Raw genomic sequence first — 19,002 nt, forward strand, 5'->3', positions numbered from 1 at the left:
ACCCTGTGAGGTAGGTTAGGCTGAGAAGTGAACTTTATGGCCAAGTGGGGATTTGAACCCAGGTCTCTCCCCAGTTGAAATCCCCCCAGGTTCTAATCACCACTAGGCATGAGGCATCTCTTCCAAGCTGTCCTATGTTTACACTCTTTTACTATGTCTAGGTAGTTTTTTTGTTTTGTTTTTTTTTAACTGGAGAGAGAAAATATTTTATCCCACTGCAATAAACGGACCCAATGTAGTCATGCCAAGAGAGGCAGCGGTGCTGTGGCCCCAGAGGCTGCTGCCATGCTTTTTACCTTCAGCCCACACACAGCCAAGTAGTCCTCCTTGCAAGGGTTCCCTGTCAGGCTCAGCACAGTGAAGGGAACCGGGGCGGACGCCAGGCGAGTCAGGGTCAGTTTCCGTTTGCTGGAATCGGCTTGCTTCAGCAACGCCGAGAGTTGCAAGACCGTGATCTGCATTTAAGAGCAAAATACGACCATGAGATGTTGCAGAGAGTGTGTGTGACGCTTCGGCACTTGAATAGCCCAGAATTGCCAGCTTCATCTCTACGGTACCATTATGGTCATTAAAGTTTCCCAGACCCCACTTCAAGACTATGTAAATGCACAGAGCTTTGTAAGGCAGCAATGAGAACAGTCAAAATATAGCTAAGCTAAACAGTTATGTTAAAGGGGGAAAGTATGTTTTTGTGAGACGCTACTGATAAATGGGAGCCTGGTAACTCAATACAAAAAGAGACAACTGAGAATTTCAAGATAAGGAGCTGACTTTGTGCATTTACAGACCAGATAGTTCTTTATTACTGTAGAAGGATGAACTGCTAAGTAAAAATATATGGCACCAAGAAACTATTTTATTATGCATACATATAATCAAACGTAAGATTATTAATACTCTAACATATTTTGAACTTAATAGTTATTTATTTATTGCATTTATATCTCACCTTTTCTCCAGGAACTCAAAGTGCCATACCTGGTTCTCCACCTCCTCATTCAATTCCCACAACAACCATACGAGGTAGTTTAGGCTAAGAGACCATTACTGGCCCAAGGTCACCCAGAAAGCCTCAGCTTACTGGGGATTTGAACTCTGATCTCCCAGGTCCTAGACGAGGGGTAGGCAACCTAAGGCCCGTGGGCCGGACGCAGCCCAATCGCCTTCTCAATCCGGCCCGAAGACGGTCCGGGAATCAGTGTGTTTTTACATGAGTAGAATGTGTGCTTTTACTTAAAATGCATCTCTGGGTTATTTGTAGGGCCTGCCTGGTGTTTTTACATGAGTAGAATGTGTGCTTTTATTTAAAGTGCATCTCTGGGTTATTTGTGGGGCATAGGAATTCGGTCATTTTTTTCTTCAAAATATAGTCCAGCCCACCACATGGCCTGAGGGGGGACGGTGGACCAAAAAGGCTGCTGACCCCTGTCCTAGACCAACACTCTTAAACACCACACCATATGCTGGCTCTCTGATGGAAGAAGCTTATGGAGCCATATCAAAGACTAGTCCTCCTCACAGCAGACCCACTGAAGTTGATGGAGAGGACTAATTTTGTTTTCCTCATTTCAGCGGGTCTACTCTGGGTAGGACGAGCGTCATTCGTAGTGTAATATGCACATGCGGAAGATGAAATAAAATGTATTGATATTTTTAAAATGCACACCCACACTGCAGGTGGCTGCCCCAAATGTAGATGCTTCCCTGCTCCGTCTAGACTCACCTTGCCCTTCTCATGGCTGACAGCCAGATGCTGGCGGCGCCCATGAGGTGAGGAAAGCACGCACATGGCCACTCGCCGCAGTACATGGGCGCTGATCAGCTGCCGGATGGTCTGGCCCTGGTCTCCACTGTAGTTCATGCGGACGTTCTCAAAGGCACCTTCTTGGGAGCCGAGAGTTGGCACCTGGGGAAGTGGGGAGAGCATAGAAGAGGCCAAGCCAGTGAGCAGCGCCACGCCAGAGGAAGGAAGAGTCTCTGCTCACACTTAATACTGGGCAGAAGCCATAACAATGAACTCTGCTTCCTCCCGGCTATGGCAGAAGTGCATCTGGAGCCCTGCCAAGGCTGAAGTCAAAGCCTTTCAGAGGAGGAGGAGGAGGAGGAGGAGAAGAAGAAGAAGAAGAGGAGGAGGAGTTTGGATTTGATATCCCTCTTTATCACTACCCAAAGGAGTCTCAAAGTAGCTAACATTCTCCTTTCCCTTCTTCCCCCACAACAAACACTCTGTGAGCTGAGTGAGGCTGAGAGACTTCAAAGAAGTGTGACTAGCCCAAGGTCACCCAGCAGCTGCATGTGGAGGAGCGGAGATGCGAACCCGGTTCCCCAGATTACGAGTCTACCGCTCTTAACCACTACACCACACTGAGGGGGCCCTTAAGCAGCGAGGCGTAAAGTGGATAGCAAAAAGTTTCTTCTCCCACTCTCAGAACACTAGCATTTGTGAACAGCACATGAGGCTGAACTCTGGGAGATGAGGGACACATAAAAAACAGGACTTATTCACGAGGCACAGAGTTAAAACTGTGGAACCTCGTTGCCATAGGAAGCAGAGATGGCCACCAACCTGGGCAGCTCTGAAAGAGGACTGGACAAATTCATGGAGAAGAGGGGTACCGATGGCAACTAGCCATGATGACTACAGTGGTGCCCCGCAAGACAAATGCCTCGCAAGACGGAAAACTCACTAGACGAAAGAGTTTTCCGTTTTGGAGGTGCTTCGCAAAACGAATTTCCTATGGGCTTGCTTCGCAAGACGAAAATGTCTTGCGAGTTCCTGCGGTTTTCCCCCCCTTTCCCCCCCTTTTTCTAAGCCGCTAAGCCGCTTATCCGATAAGCCGCTAAAAGCCACTAAACCGCTAATAGCGCTAATCCGCTAAGCCGTCAATGGGCTTGCTTCACAAGATGAAAAAACCGCTAGACGAAGAGACTCGCGGAACAGATTCTTTTTGTCTTGCGAGGCACCACTGTATTTTCTGCCTCCACAGCAGGAGGCAGCAATGCTTTCAAATACCAGCTGCTGGAAACCTCAAAAGGGGAGAGTGCTCTTGTGATCAGCTTTTATGTTCTTATGTAAAGCATGAAAGTCAAGAGTAAATGCCACCTCCTGTGTTCAAAGACCTGCTACTATTTCTGCAGCAGGGCTCCTGGAGTGAAAGGAGGTGAGATGGCCACTGGGGATGGGCTCCTGGGGTCCCTCTGGAGAAGGGAAGACTATTTATTGAGGAGCTGCTGCCCTGTGTGCTTCAAAGGAAACCACAAGGTTCTTACCATCAACTGATCAGTCATTTCCACCGTCTTGTCCAAGGTGTGGAGCTCGCTGAGGGCCTGCTGGGCTCGGCTGCTGCTGCCCATGGCAGAGGCCTGCTGGAAGTTGACCTGGATGGCTTCCATGAGGAAGTTCAGCATGTCCAGCACCAGAGGAGCAAAGGAGAAGTTGGCCTGCAGCAAGATTGGTGAGGGGTGGGGAGAGAAAGGGAAACAGCCTTAGTAGCCTCCTTGCCTCTCAAGGACTCTGGCAGCAAATCAAGTAGACAATAGGGAAGGGATATGGTTCAATGGGAGACGCGGGTGGCACTGTGGGTTAAACCACAGAGCCTAGGACTTGCCGATCAGATGGTCGGCGGTTCAAATCCCCACGAAGGGGTGAGCTCCTGTTGCTCTGTCCCTGCTCCTGCCAACCTAGCAGTTCGAAAGCACATCAAAGTGCAAGTAGATAAATAGGTACCGCTCCAGCGGGAAGGTAAGCGGTGTTTCTGTGCGCTGCTCTGGTTCGCCAGAAGCGGCTTAGTCATGCTGGCCACATGACCCGGAAGCTGTACGCCGGCTCCCTCGGCCAATAAAGTGAGATGAGAGCCACAACCCCAGAGTCGGCCACGACTGGACCTAATGGTCAGGGGTCCCTTTACCTTTATGGTTCAATGGTAAGAATAACTGCCTTGCATGTTGAAGGTCCCAGGTTAAATCCCCGACCCTAACCAGGAAAAACTCCTGGCTGAAACCTTGGAGAGCCACTGCCAGCAAGCTAGATGGACTAAGGGTCCGGCTCAGTATCAGACAGTTTTCAATTTAACTCAGAACTTCATTCTGAACCATGAGGACTAGACTCTTACTTTATTTAGGGGAAGCTCAGTGGCAGAGCGCCTGCTTTGCATGCAGAAGGCCCACGGTTCAATCCAGGAAACATCTCCAGGAAGGGGAAACACTCCCTGCCTGAAAGCCTGGAGAGCTGCTGCCAGTCAGTGTAGACAATACTGAGCTGGTTGGACCAATTGCCCTAACTCGGCATAAGGGAGTTTCCTATGTTCCTGATCTCAAGGGGCAGGCGCCCCCCAACTTCCCCATGGCACCACCAGGCTCCTCCCTTGAAGAGAGAGGCCTTCAGTCCAGCAGGGCCATACCTGGGACTGCAGCTGTTCCCGGCAGCCCTCCACGTTCCGGCACAGGCTGCTCTTCTTGGGTTTCTCCTCGTCAGACCCTCCCCGCCCGTCATTGATGGAGGTCTTGGATTTGTCCGTGGGGGAGGTGCTGGAGTGCCGGACGACACTCTCAGGGACGCGGGTCTCGCTCTGGAAGGCAGACTCCTTCATGGTGGAGCTCATGCCGCTGCTGGGCGTCCTCTTCACCAAGGCCTGCAAAATCAGGAGCAGGATTTCTGTGTGGCCAGGCTCAAACATGGCACGTGGCTTCACCCCAGTGGTGTGCCGCTTGGGCTTCCACCAACAACACCCCACAGATCGCAACACCCCCAATCACCAGAGAAGCGTACCAGGCAGCTGCCGTCCTCCTTTGCCCCACAGTCGCAAAAGAAAGAGCCGTACTTGGCGTACGAGATCTCGTGGTCCTTGTGGCAAACCTTCGCACAAACGGTGCAGACCCCGACGCCGTCGACCATCTTGCAAGTGTGGCAGTGGTACCTGCAGAGCGAGGGTTTTTATTTCTTGAAAGCAGTCGGTTGTGTTTGCATGATGACTGGCTGCTGGGTGACCAGCACAGCACTGGGCACTTCCCCCTACCCTGGGTCACCAGGACAGGGCTATCAGGCTGACAAATGCCACAAGACAACGGGTGACCACAGAGAAGCCCCCCCAAGGGTGACTCACCAGTGTTGGTTCATGAATTCTTTCTGAGTGATGGTAAACGTACAAAGTTTGTTGCAGAGCGAGTCCTCATCCTACACACATATACACACCAGAGAGGAGAGGAAAGGGACTTTTAGCTGGAAAACTACACAGTCTTTCTTCAGACCAGTGTCAACACAATGGCTTTGTATTCACAACCAGATGAAGAGGTATCAGATCTGTAGGTAATTCACTTGGTTGAATGCTCCTTTATTTTAAAAAAAGTGATGAAATCTCTGCATGTAGACTAGCAGAAACTCCAGGAGAAGGCTAAACCAGAGCCACCTTCTCCCAAATGCCCTACTTTTTTGCACTGCAAGATATTTGTAAAAATATATATGAAACAGCCTTCATTCATGGATTCATGCATGTGGTACTTGAAAATTGTACAGTTTTACCATCACATCTGTTGGTTTTGGAAGATTAAGAGCCCTTCTAAATTTAAATTCAACCAATCCGAGTTAGCCTCACGCAAAGGCAAAAAAGGAAGCCTTAAATGTAAGGGGTCTTTTACAATTTAGTGTTTTGTCTTCATAAACCTTTTCGTAGGACACAGTGGTCTCACCACTTTGCTAGACCAGTTTGCCAAGTGAGTCTCAGGCCACCTACCGAGTCTTCAGCTTGGGAGTCGTCCTCCTCCACAGCCAGCTCCTCCACCCAGTCCGAGTCCACCTCAATGGCCCGCTCCTCCCCATCGACTGAGAGGTGGCTGGGGCCCTGCCCACCGGTTTGGCTAAGGGCATTGGTGACATCAGCCAGGTAGGAGACGATATGGCAGGTGCATTCCAGGATAGTCACGTGCTGCAAGAGGTAAGAGGAGGAGGAGGAGGCATTCAGTCACACAGATAGAGAGGCCTTTTCTACTAAATCCTGCTGCAATGTGACAGTCAGGCTGCAGCATTGACTCTGCTGAGAGACTCAGGCCTCTGTTCTGCTCCCTGGGACTCTCCACCAAGCATGCCCTCCCCAAGTGCTTTTGCCTGGCTGGAATATGCCCCTTGTTGCAAAAAGAAGTCTTTTCTCCACCAGCCCACTGTGGATGGCCCATAGCTCAGTGGTAGAGCACCTCTTTGCAAGCAGAAGGTCCCGGCTTCAATACACAAAGGCATCTCCACGTAGGGCTGGAAATGTCCCCTGCCTGAAACCCTGGAGAGCTGCTGCCGGTCAATGCAGACCATACTGAACTAGGTGGACCAATGGTCTAACTCAGTATAAGGCAGCTCCCTGCCATGGCAAGTATTCAGATATACCTCCCATGCAGATTCTACTAAACTGCACAAAGCAAAGCTGGGTTTCTCTGGACTGCATCCACCAGGTAGACTCCCAGAGAAGACTGCCAGAGACCATAATGCTTCCCTCAACTGTTGGGCAAAAGTCACCATGACAGACCGAGCACAAGATTCTCTATGCAGGGAAGGATTGCCCTTGTGTCCAGGAAGGAGGCTCCATATTGCCCTGTCCTCCATCCTTTCTTCCCTGGCTCCCCCTTGGTGCTGCCTGATCTACAAGACCACAAAGGAATTGACTGCACATACCCCTTAAGCAAAGATAGGCGTTACCTTTCCATGCATGACGTTGGCATTCATTTTCTCAACGACGTTCTTCTGAGACAAGTATTTCTTGCTAGAACAGCGTGAGATAAAAAGAGTGGTTGGCGGGGAAGATGGCAGAAAATTGGCCTAGAATATTGGATCTCCAATCCAATCACGGGGATGACAAGTTCCAATGAAATATGGCAGCATCATTCGGAATTCATAATCTTAGCTCTGTACTCTTTCTGTGCCAGGTCGGTTTTTGTCGTAACATCTAATTCAAAGTATAGTCTCTTGCAAACGTACTTTATTTTATGATGCAATGGCTACGAACCCTGGTTGTTGTTTTGTTACCGCTGGTCCCCCCCCCCCCCATTTTCTTCTTATGTATTTCCTACCAGATCGTTATTCATAATGATAATTAAGTCTTGAAAATTAAAAGAAAGAAAGAAAGAAAGAAAGAGAGAGAGAGAGAGAGAGAAAGAAAGAAAGAAAGAAAGAAAGAAAGAAAGAAAAGAGAAGAGAAGAGGGCGCATCCTGCCCCAGTGGCTCAGTTCACCTCTCCAGGCTATGGACAGGCCTTTGCATCTCAATGCAAACCATCGAACCACCTTAAGCCATTTCTGTTCAAGAGAGGGGGAGAGGGAGGGGCCGACACACAAGACAAGACACTTCCCACCACCCTTCTTACCATCTGCTCAGCCAATCGACGGCGGCACTGTGAAGCTGGAGGTGCCCCGCCCCTTGACCGGCACTGGCCAGGGTGGCCATGACTACCATCAGCTCAGGAAAGCCGGTTCCATCACCATTTGCCAGCATTTCCGTGGCCATCGGGATCAGGGTGCTCAGGAGGACAGTGCAGGCGCCTTCCCCGACTTGACTGGAAAGGCAAGACAGTAGTGGTCCATCACACCGAGATCAAGTCATTCCCATTTACTTACTGCAGGGAAGCACTTGTAACTTACTGCTTGTAACCACTTGAATCGAAACAGGGGTTCAGGAGGCTATGGGGGAGGGCAGCTGCTCAACGGCACAGCAGCTGCTTTGAATGCGGACGGTCCCGGCTCCGATCGCCGGCAGCATCTCCAGGTAGAGCTGGGAATCTGCTCTGAAACCCTGGAGAGCCACTGCCAGCCAGTGTATGAAGAACTGGTTCCCAAACTGTTTTCAGGGCCCCAGCACCCCCTTGGTTCCATGAACTCATCCCCTGCACCCCTTGCCCTACAAAAAGCATCATTCAGAATAGTGGTTTGCACGACCTGCTATGGAAGGTAGTAACACAATGAAACTCAATTATCTGCACATTCATTCCAAATCCAATCAAAGCTATTCAGGTTAATCAATCCAGCAAACTGATGAACCTGATCCAATGATACATTAATGTCTGATGCTGTATTGTTTTTAATATTCAGTTGGAAGCCGCCCAGAGTGGCTGGGGAAACCCAGCCAGATGGGCAGGGTATAAATAATAAATTATTATTATTATTATTATTATTATTATTATTATTATTATTATTAATAATAATAATAATAATATTATTATTATACCAGCTTTTCAAAGTCTGCTAGTTGCAAGAGCGTCCGATATGACGCTTACTACTTTGTTGGTGGTTAACTTCTTAATAATAAATAATAAATAATAAATAATAAATAATAATTTTTTATTTATACCCCGCCCTTCCTGGTTCAGAAAACTGGGCTCAGGGCAGCTAACAACAAATTTTAAACACTTAATTGTGATACAACAAAAACAGCATAAAATACAGTATAAAAGTGTGAATAACAATAAATTCAAAATTCAAAATTCAAAAATCAATTTAGGGGAAAATCCATCCAATAAACATTAGATGATCAAAGCCTGAGGATGTGGCACCAGTTTCCCAATGTCTGATTTGAAGTCCCTTAGCAGGAGTCTTGCATCACCAACTCCTCTGCCTCTTAGAGCCCTCCTAGGTAATTCCACCCCCACCCCCAGGGGGCAGTATTGCCCACTTTGGGAACCACTGGTGCAGAGAGTACTGAGCTAGACAGACCAATGGTCTGATTCCATATAAAGCAGCTTCCCATGTGGCTAAAAACTAGAAGCTCCCCACCTGGATGGGGCCAATCCACCTACCTGTTCTCTCGGACAATGTAGGTTGTCAGCAGCTGGAGCAGCTGCCTGTTCTCCTGCACCACCTCCAGCTGGTCAGACTCTTTCGGGGGCGAGGTGGTCATTCGGGTCAGCCAGGCCTGGAGGCGCACAGGCTCCACGCATGCCAGCTGGGCCAAGGAGCCGCACAGATGCAGGAGGCTGGGGTTGGGGCTCTTCTCAGCTAGAAGAGGCAGAGAGAAAAAAAGGTGGAACTGAGCAACCAGCAACCTCCACGGAGAGCCAAGAGAGGTCACAGTTCGGGGGCAGAGCACCTGATTTGTACGGAGAAGAGCCCAGTTTCAATCTGCGCCACCTTGGGAAAAGGCTGGGGAAAGACTCCCTGCCTGAAGGCCTGGACAGCTGCTGCCAGCCACTGCAGACAATCGTGAGACAAATGGTCCAACAGTCTGACTCACTGTATCAGGCAGCTTCCTCTGCTCCTAAGGCAGTTTCCCCAAGGGCTCACCAGCATTTATTTTACCGGGGGTGGGGGAGAAAGAAAGAGAGAGAACCCTCTATCCCAGTGGAGCCACCAGCTGTCGTTGGACTACAACTCCTATCATCCCTGGCAAGAAGGACCAGTGTTCAGCAATGGTGGGCGATGTAGTCCAGCAATAGCTGGAGACCCAATTTTGAGAAGCACTGCTCTAGTCAAATACAGTGGTGCCTCGCAAGACGAAATTAATTCGTTCCGCAAGTTTTTTCTTCTTGCGAGTTTTTCGTCTTGCGAAGCACGGTCTCCCATAGGAATGCACTGAAAATCAATCAATGCGTTCCTATGGAAACCGCCTTCAGACCAGGTCCGGGGACAGTCTGTCCCCTGACCTCTTCTGAAGGCTGGGGGGGGGGGGACACAAGGGCTTTTCTTCCCACCGCCAGCCTTCAGAAGGCTGTTCTGAAGGCTGGCGGTGGGAAGAAAAGCCCTTCTCCCCACCTCCCGCCCCGCAAGCTCTGGGGACAGGAGGGCTTTGCTGCCGACCGCCAGCATTTTAAAAGCCCCCGGGACAGCGGAGACTTCTCCGCTATCCCGGGGCGATTTTAAAATGCTGGCGGGTGGCAGCGAAGGCCCGCCAGCATTTTAAAAGCCCCCGGGACAGCGGAGGTCTTCTGAAGGCAGGCGGTGGGCGAAAGTCTTTGCTCCCCCCCGCCTGCCTTCAAAAGCCGTCCGGGATAGCGGAGAAACGCGCTGCGCTTCTCCGCAATCCCGGGAAGGCAGGCGGGGGGGAGCAAAGACTTTTGCCCCCCGCCGGCCTTCAGAAGAGGTCCAGGACCTCTTCTGAAGGCCGGCGGTGGGCGAAAGTCTTTGCTCCCGACGGCCAGCATTTTAAAAGCGGTCCGGGATAGCGGGAAAGCGCAGCGCTTCCCTGCTATCCCGGACCGCTTTTAAAATGCTGGCGGTGGGGAGCAAAGCCTTTCGGCCCCTGCCGGCCTTCCTGGACCTCTTCTGAAGGCCGGAGGGGGGGCGAAAGGCTTTGCTCCCCACCGCCAGCATTTAAAAGAGGTCCCCGGAGATTTCCCTATGGGCTTTCTTCTTGCGAAGCAAGCCCATAGGGAAATTCGTCTTGCGGAACGACTCAAAAACGGAAAACTCTTTCGTCTTGCGAGTTTTTCGTTTTGCGAGGCGTTCGTCTTGCGAGGCACCACTGTACTGCAGGCTAAGATCACCTGCATTTTGCAGCAAAGTGAGTTATCTGGTGAGTTTGCAGAGGAAATCTGGTAGATGTCTGCGAGCTTATTTTGCAGACCCAGTTTCAAGAGATTTTTGCTAAGCAACAGTGTGTCTATAAAAGAGAGCTGTAGAAATTCAGAAGCAGCTGCCTTGTTCCTTGAATTTGGACAGCCACAAAAGGGGAGAGGAAAAGAGAAGGATGTTATCCCACAAAGAGGAACGGAGATAAGGGTTTTTCACATGATCTGACACAACTGGGGCTGGCGGTAGCTTCCCTCCATCCCTCCCCTCCATCCGTCCAACAGCCTCAGTAGTAGCTGAGGGAAGGGGAAGGTTTCAGATGGAACTGGGCCCATGCACCAGCAACTGTGTTAAAGCAGGCACCTCGCCAACGTTCTGCACAACGTAGCAAGCATTAAATGCAGCAAACAGTTTATTATTCCTGTACAAGTCAAAACTATAGCCACAAAGCAGGACTGAGCAGGACCACTCACTCAGCTGGAAGAGCTTGGTGAAGAACTTCAGGACCCTGTTGCAGAACTTCGCCGAAAGGCTTTCGTTGGCTGTCGCCATCATAATCTGCACCAGTTCTCCACTGGTTCAAAAGGAACATTAGATAGAAGGCATTAGACAAGATGGCTGATAGCCATACAACTTAAGTTAAGTGTCATGAGCTTAAGAAAACGTTGGAATTTGCATTCCGTCCTCCCCACGCTACATGCCATTAAGCCCCATTGATGGCAAAATGGAACCGCCATGTTTGGAGACAGCATAACTTAGAGGAGCAGATATATGGGATTTAGGGCCTTGTATTAATTTGCAAAGCCCTGACCAACTTTGGTCCAGAGTGCCTCAGGGACTGCCTGAGCCCTTAAATTCCATCTCAGTTGCTGGGACCACCTGCAGGGAGCATCCTTGGGTCATTCCCAGAGTTGGAGGGGCTCATTTGACAACAATGATACAGAGCCTTCAGTGCAGGCGCCTTTCATTTCATGCCTGCTGAAAACTTTTCTATTCTGTCAGGCCTATGCAGGTGATTTCCATAACAGGTTATTCCTGATCTTAGGATTTATATATGGTTTTTCATGTGGTTTTTGTAAACCACTCTGGTTTTCTCTTATGAAATGCAGTCTGTAACTATTTTTATAAATAAGGAAGTAAAAAGGTAAATAAACAGGGGGAAAGGCTTTGGCCTCCGTTCCTCTACTTATGCTTTTCTGCCTGGGCACCTTTCAAAACTAGATGGACCTTTGCTTAGGCTTTGCTTAGCGCATCTCCCAGCCTCCACAAAGCTCCAGATTTTTTGGGACCACAACTCCCATCAGCCCCAGTGTATACAGGGAGCTGTCATTCAAAATATCTGAAGGGCACCAAGTTGGCAGAGGGTGACATAGCCAGGGGTGGTGACCCCTGTTAAATACAACTCCCATCATCCTTTTTTTTTTTAATGATATTTATTCAGAGTTTAAAAGTTACAAAAAGAAAAAAGAACAATAAAAAATACAAAAGAAGAATACAACAACAACAAAGGAAAATAAAATAAAAATAAAAATAAAAAATACATTCACTTAAAAATATAAAAAGAACTGATTAAACCTTTACATAACTTTCTTCCTTTACTTATTTCCTTGACCTCCCCTCACCTCCCAATCTTGTATTCTAGTTCAAATCGTTATTTCAGCAAATCCTTCCAACCTTATTTTCATTTAAATAATTTAATTTATTATATTATAATTTAACATCCTCTCTTTCATCAAGTTCATCAACTCATTTTTACTTAATCCTTTATATTATTTCTACCAAAACCACCTAATTTTCTTTTTCCAACATCTTTCTAACATTCCTTAATTTTACAATATTTTTGAAGATATGCTTTAAATTTTTTCCAACTCCCATCATCCTTGGTCACCTGGCCAAGCTGCACAGGAGACAGGAGCTCGGCATCACCTGAGCAGAAGGGCATGTCAGAAATGCAGAGGTAACAGGGAGGTGGGTGGCCATGCTCACCTCTCGGAAAAAAACTCTTCCATCGCTTTCCGGGCCTGGCTGCTTTCCAGTTGCTTTTCCAGATGCTGCAGACATTCTTCCAAGATGGATTCATCAAGGCCACTAAGGGAAGGGGAAATTGTTTTTCCAGAGATGGGAACTTTACCTAGAGGTTAAGTCTTACCAAGCACGGGACACATTTTTAACAGTGGAGAGGGCAGCATTAGTTATCCACTTGTGTTAATGGGAGGAACCCACTGCAGCCATGGCAGTTCAGCTTTAAAAAGTACCGTATTTTTCGCTCTATAGGATGCACCCGACCATAAGACGCACCTAGTTTTAGAGGGGGAGAACAAGAAAAAAAATTATCTCCCTCTCTGCGCAGCGCTCCTTCAGTGAAGCGGCAGGAGAAACGGAGCCCCTTCAATTTCTCCTCCCGCTTCGCTGAAGGGGTGCTGCGCAGCAAGCTTCGTGTTGCTTTTGCTGAAGCCAGGAGAGCAAGACTCTCCTGGCTTCAGGGATAGCCACCCGAAGCCTCTGGAGGCTTCGCGTTGCTTTCGCAACTGGAGAGGCGCTGCACAGCATTCCCTCTCTGCGCAGCGCCCCTTCAGTGCTCCGGAGCTCCCGCTGTGCTCCAGAGGCTTCGGGCAGCTATCGCTGAAGCCATGGAGCCTTCCTTTGCTCCATAAGATGCACACACATTTCCCCTTAATTTTTGGAGGGGAAAAAGGGCGTCTTACACAGCAAAAAATACGGGAATTAGGCCAATGTCCTATCTAGTCCAGCATCCTCTTCTCACAGTGGACAATCAAATGCCTGTGGTAAACCCAGAAGTCCTTCTTTATACAGCACAGTTAAACTATGGAAGTCGCTCCCATGGGAGGGTGTGGTAGCCATGTTAGATTAAAGCTGCAGCAGGTTTTATTTCAGGGGGTTGGACTGGATGACCCGTGGGGTCCCTTCCCAACTCTACAATTCTATGCTAGTTGCTTAGAAATGCTCAAGGCCTCTCGAGGCCTTCTTATCTCATGAGCTGCATTCCCTCTGAGGGAAGAGGGGCAATAGGGCCCCACCTTTTCAGTGAATCAGCAGAACAACAAGGAGCCTGCAGAAGAGACCCAGCTAAGACCAGCTCTGTGGTTCAGCTGTACAGAAACAGCTACATGTGTTACATTTGGATTTATCTGCACAAGGGATTTGCTCTGCTGAAACTGTATAAAAGCGCTTTGGAAAAGGATGCAAGCAACGGAGGACATTGCATTGCCTCCAGGGAAAGAACCGGGCATATATTTAAGCAACAGCCACCAACCTAGATGGATTTAAAAGAGGACAAATCAAATTCATGGAACACAAGACCAAGGAGATGGCTTTTGTTGGTGGTGTGGTGGCTCTGCTCTGCTTCCACAGTCGGAGGCAGCAATGCTTCTGAGTAATAGTTGCTGGAAACCTCAGGAGGGAGTGTGCTCTTGTGCTCAAATCCTGCTTTTCGGCTTCCAACTGGGCCATCTGGTTGAGCACTGTGAGAACTACTAGATGGGGGATTGGCCTCATCCAGCAGACTCTTCTTATTGCTCAAGGCATTTAGGGCTGTGGAAGAATCCATACCTGTTGGGGTCAGAGTGATTGGCCAGGATGTTGTAACAGCCCATGATCAATTTCTCATAGACACGTGACAGGAACTCGTCCGATTCCGCTGGGCCCAGGATCCTCTCGAGGGAGTTGCTGCTGATCTCTGCTACGCTCTCCGTGCTGGTCTCCAGGAGAAGGGGAAGCAGTGTGCGGATGACCTGGGGCGGGTTCAGTTCATCTGACCAGCTGGAGGTGGAGGGAGGGAAAAGAGGGCACTCAAAAGGCTGAAGAGGAAGGGGCCAGTAGCTCACTAAAGGAGCACCTGCTTTGCATGCAGAAGGTCCCCAGTTCAATCCCATCAGATCTCTAGCTAGGGCTGGGAACACCACCTGTCTAAAACCTAGGGGAGCTGCTCCTAGTCTGTGCAAACAATACTGAGTAGATGGGACCAATGGTCTTACTTGGTGCAAGATGTGTTCCTTCGTCTAAGGCAGCCTTTCTCAACCTGTGGGTCGCCAGATGTTGTTGAACTACAACTCCCATCACCCCTAGCTAGCAAGGCCAGAGCTCAGGGATGATGGGGGTTGTAGTCCAACATCTGGCGACCCACAGGTTGAGAACCACTGGTGTAAGGGAAGAGCCCTAGCTCAGTAGAAGAGGATCTGCAATGGTATCTCCAGGTAGGGCTAGGAAATGTCCCGTCTGGGGAGCTGCTGCCACTCAGATAGACAGACAGATGGCCCACCCCAAAGTGATGCCCATTGGTCTAGATGAAAGAGGAGCTGTCTGTGAACCAAACACATTTCAGCTTACACAATGAGGTCCCCAGTGAGCCTGACCAGGGAGAGGAGGGTGCGCTTCAAGGAGGCCGCAAGGGGAAGGCTCTGGCTGCAGAGGGTGCCGAGGTGGGCGGCTTGCACCGCGCTGATGTAGCTCTCCGCTGGGATCGTGTCGTTGGCAAAAGCGTTGCGCTAAAAGCAAGCAAAAGAGCATCCAATGCTAGTCCTCTTCACAGTAGGCCCACTAAATTAATTAACATGCCTCTCCCAGGTCCATTCATTTCAGAGTGTCTACTCTGAGTAAAACTGAGTTAGCTCCAACTCATTTGCTTTTGTTTCTTAAATACATTTCCTATACTACCCTCTTCATTTAATATTTATTCCAGGGCTATTTAGAGTGCACAATTAAAAGTGAGTAAAATACACAAGAAAACATTGTTTTTTAAAAATCAGCAAATAAATACAATACAGTGGTACCTCGGGTTAAGAACTTAATTCATTCTGGAGGTCCGTTGTTAACGTGAAACTGTTCTTAACCTGAGGTACCAGGCCGCCACCGCACAATTTCTGTTCTCATCCTGAAGCAAAGTTCTTAACCCGAGGTACTATTTCTGGGTTAGTGGAGTCTATAACCTGAAGTGTCTGTAAACCGAGGTACCACTGTACCACGGAAAACTTGACTCCCAGGGTGTATAAAATTTAAGGGGTTGTACCCAGCATTGGGCTATGCAGAGGAGATCCACTGAAATGAAGGGTCCTAAGTCAGGCATGTCCATTCATTTCAATGGGTCTACTCCGAGTAGGACTTAGTTGGCTACAGCCCTAAACAGCCCAAGGGAGTGTTTCAAAATCCAGATTTGGGTGGGTGAAAATACAGGTGAGAAAGCTGCTTCTTTTACGGCCATCAGCTGAAGCCATATGAAGAAGACACAAAAGGCTTCCATCGCAATGGCTACAATCTGCCTCCATGATTAGAGAAAGTGATGCTTCTGAATACCAGTTGCTGGAAACTGCAGGAGGGAAGGTGGTCTTGTGTGTGGATCCTGCTGGGGGGGGGACTCCCCCATTGAGGTATCTGGTTGGCCACTGTGAAACAGGATGCTTCACTAAATGGGCCACTGGCCTGATGTAGCAGGCTCACCTTATGGTTCTTATCACACCATAAGGCAAGGTTTTGCTTTAAGGATAGCTGTCCCACAGCTGCTTTTGGGGGGTTGGTCAAGTTAAAAGCACCTTTTCCCCCTTCACCTCCTAGAGAGAGAGACCTCATAGCTAGCTTTAAAAAAAAAAATTGGTAGTGCTCTGCTGAGTTGTTTTTTTAAAATGTATTTTTATTAAAGATTTTCTTGAACAGAGAGACCTCATAGCTAGCTTGAGAGATGTGCTTGTTAGGATATAGTTCCTTTCCACCTTAAAAGGGAACAGGCATGACTGTTGTGTGTCACATGCCTGTTTACTTCCAGCACAGTCTGTGGGAACTTCCATTTGTATATTGTTTTTGCTTTACTGCTGTTTACTTGGAGATGAAGGGAAGCAGACATGTTTTTCCTGTGTTCCTGAACTATGCTGAATAAATTGCTGTAAAAAATGCTCAAACGTGTCTCTGTCCGCCACTTCCGTTGTGAGGATTTATTCACTCTGCCGATAAGAGCGTGCCGAGTCTCTAACCGTATCTGAGGCTCGTGTCGCTGACTGATGCTGTACCAGGAACTGGAGATCGCCCGGCTGCCTGCCGGTGGCTGGAGCCAGCTGGGGGCCTGCCAAATGCCCCCGTCTCCCCGGCAGTATCCCAACAGTGTTAAGCAGAAGAGGAGATTAAACCAGCAGATGAGCCTGCCATCTAGTGGGCAGAAGGGAGAGCTCACCACTGTAAAGGTCCACTGAACGGGGACAAGGAGGAAGGAGAGGAAAATGTGAGAAGGTGAAGCAGCCAGTGTGAGCTGCTTCCTTTTCTCAACAACCGAGTTGTTATCGTCGAACTGGGACCTGAGAGACCAGGGTTCAAATCACCTCTCCGCCATGAAGCTCACTGGGTGACCTTGGGCCAGTCACCATCACTCAGTGACCTACCTCACAGGGTTGTCGTGAGGATGAAATGGGGAAGGGGAGACCTGTATACACCACTTGAGGGCTCCTTGGAGGAAAAGGCAGTATATAAATATAAAGGTAAAGGGACCCCTGACCATTAGGTCCAGTTGTGGCCGACTCTGGGTTGCGGAGCTCATCTTGCTTTATTGGCCGAGGGAGCCGGCGTACAGCTTCCGGGTCATGTGGCCAGCAGGACTAAGCCGTTTCTGGCGAACCAGAGCAGTGCACGGAAACACCATTTACCGTATTTTTCGCTCTATAAGATGCACCAGACCACAAGATGCACCTAGTTTTTAGAGGAGGAAAACAAGAAAAAAATATTCTGAATCTCAGAAGCCAGAACAGCAAGAGGGATCGCTGCGCAGTGAAAGCAGCAATCCCTCTTGCTGTTCTGGCTTCTGGGATAGCTGAGCAGCCTGCATTCGCTCCATAAGACGCACACACATTTCCCCTTACTTTTTAGGAAGGAAAAAGTGAGTCTTATAGAGCAAAAAATACCTTCCTGCCAGAGCAGTACCTATTTATCTACTTGCACTTTCATGTGCTTTCGAACTGCTAGGTTGGCAGGAGCAGGGACCGAGCAACGGGAGCTCACCCCGTCGCGGGTAGCAAATAGGGAAAAAAATATGTAGCCCTTTGCCACTGCAGCCAGAAAATAAACAACAACAATAATATTTATAAAATTGGACTTACCCATGAGCCAATGTTTGGGAATTCATTGGTGTGGATGTTGTTCCATGATTCGCACAAAGACTGCACAGCTGAAGGCAAGTTCTGGACAAGGGCTGGCCCTGCTCCACAGAAGACAGGCAAACAAGAGACTCGCTTTCAGGGCACGAACTCAAACTCCACCCAGGAACTTCATGGAGTTGGAGAGGCTCCAAGCTCAGCTGCCCGTTCGCCCCCTCCCCCAACCAAGTGGAGATGCTGGAGACTGAATCCAGGACATTTTGAATGCATGTGCTCTACATACGGAGGAGCCGTAACATCATCTGGGAATGCAATCACAGCAGTGAAGCCACACCAGGGAAGGAGGGCAAAAACCAACTTACCTAAAGTGTTGGATTTGCATCGGCTGGAGCTGATAGCCAGGACGGCTGCGTAGCCCTGTAGCTTCTCCTCTGTGGGCTTGTTCTCAGAAGCGCCTTCCTCCGAGAGGCTCTGCAGTAAATAAGACCTGCACCAGGGACAGGGAAGGGGAGGTTGGGAGTTCCTGATTCAGACTTTTGGGGGTCTCTGAGAAAAAATATCTCCCTCTCTCAAAATACTAGAACTCCAGGCCACCTGAAGAAGCTGAAAGCTGGATGATTCATTGCAGGCATTTTCAAAACTGTGGAACTCCCTCACACACGAGGCAGTGATGACCTCCAACTTGGATGGCTTCAAGACAGGATCGGATAAATTCATGGAGGAGTTCAATCTTTTAACATTGTCTTTTATGTATTATGACTTCGCTGTTGACTATCGTCTAGTAATTATTTCCTGTAATTACTGAGTGCGAATTTCTGTTTCGCTATTATTTGCTGATATTCCAAGAGTTAATTTTATAGTGCGATATCTTATTCTAAATTGATCACTGAACATGACTTTATTTGATATAAGTTGCTTATTTTAAAGTCATATTTTTATTATGACTTATTTGCACTGGATCAGAGTGGTATAGGAGATGTGCTTTTTGTTGCGGATTGTGCTTTTGTCTACGGCTTGAAAACTGCCTTGCTTGTATCAATATAGAAAGGCGGTAAACAAATTAAAAGTGAAATGAAAAATGAAATGAAGGCTAAGGATATGCTCCATCTCCGCTGTTGGAGGCAGTAATACTACTGAATACCAGCTGCTAGGAATCACAGGTGTGAAGAGTGGGTTGCTGCATTCAGGACTTCCTTAAGGGCTTCCCTTAATGGGCATCTGGTTAGCTGTTGTGAGAACAGGCTGCTGGAGTAGATGGTTTGGTTTCTGTGTGTTGCCACTGTGCATTGCGTGGAGTCACAGGACTCTATTTACATTCCTGGGATTCCATACTGTTGGAAGTCTCATGGGAGATTGGAGACGGTTGTGACGTTACTGGTTTCCTGTTCCTTTGTTTGTGTTCAGTTGCTCTCTGCTCTCACAGAGAGAGGATGAT

The 19,002-nt window shown here is 48.6% G+C and overlaps 1 protein-coding gene across 1 annotated transcript in view; it reads right to left on the reverse strand.

The window, feature by feature from the left end:
* The window catches only part of UBR4 (ubiquitin protein ligase E3 component n-recognin 4), a 145,752-nt gene that overhangs the window by 100,189 nt on the left and 26,561 nt on the right, over positions 1 to 19,002 (reverse strand). The window contains exons 26-41 of the mRNA XM_079987392.1: positions 17,930 to 18,054; positions 17,571 to 17,668; positions 14,824 to 14,981; positions 14,047 to 14,256; positions 12,463 to 12,564; positions 10,950 to 11,050; positions 8,769 to 8,967; positions 7,344 to 7,532; positions 6,680 to 6,743; positions 5,730 to 5,921; positions 5,103 to 5,173; positions 4,769 to 4,916; positions 4,401 to 4,631; positions 3,271 to 3,441; positions 1,724 to 1,906; positions 297 to 455 (exon numbers count right to left, since the gene is read on the reverse strand). Coding sequence (XP_079843518.1) covers positions 297 to 455; positions 1,724 to 1,906; positions 3,271 to 3,441; positions 4,401 to 4,631; positions 4,769 to 4,916; positions 5,103 to 5,173; positions 5,730 to 5,921; positions 6,680 to 6,743; positions 7,344 to 7,532; positions 8,769 to 8,967; positions 10,950 to 11,050; positions 12,463 to 12,564; positions 14,047 to 14,256; positions 14,824 to 14,981; positions 17,571 to 17,668; positions 17,930 to 18,054 — 2,401 coding nt within the window. The remainder of the gene's footprint in view (positions 1 to 296; positions 456 to 1,723; positions 1,907 to 3,270; positions 3,442 to 4,400; positions 4,632 to 4,768; positions 4,917 to 5,102; positions 5,174 to 5,729; positions 5,922 to 6,679; positions 6,744 to 7,343; positions 7,533 to 8,768; positions 8,968 to 10,949; positions 11,051 to 12,462; positions 12,565 to 14,046; positions 14,257 to 14,823; positions 14,982 to 17,570; positions 17,669 to 17,929; positions 18,055 to 19,002) is intronic.

The sequence above is a fragment of the Podarcis cretensis genome (assembly GCF_951804945.1).
Source record: "Podarcis cretensis genome assembly, chromosome: 8".
Taxonomy (NCBI): Eukaryota; Metazoa; Chordata; class Lepidosauria; order Squamata; family Lacertidae; genus Podarcis; species Podarcis cretensis.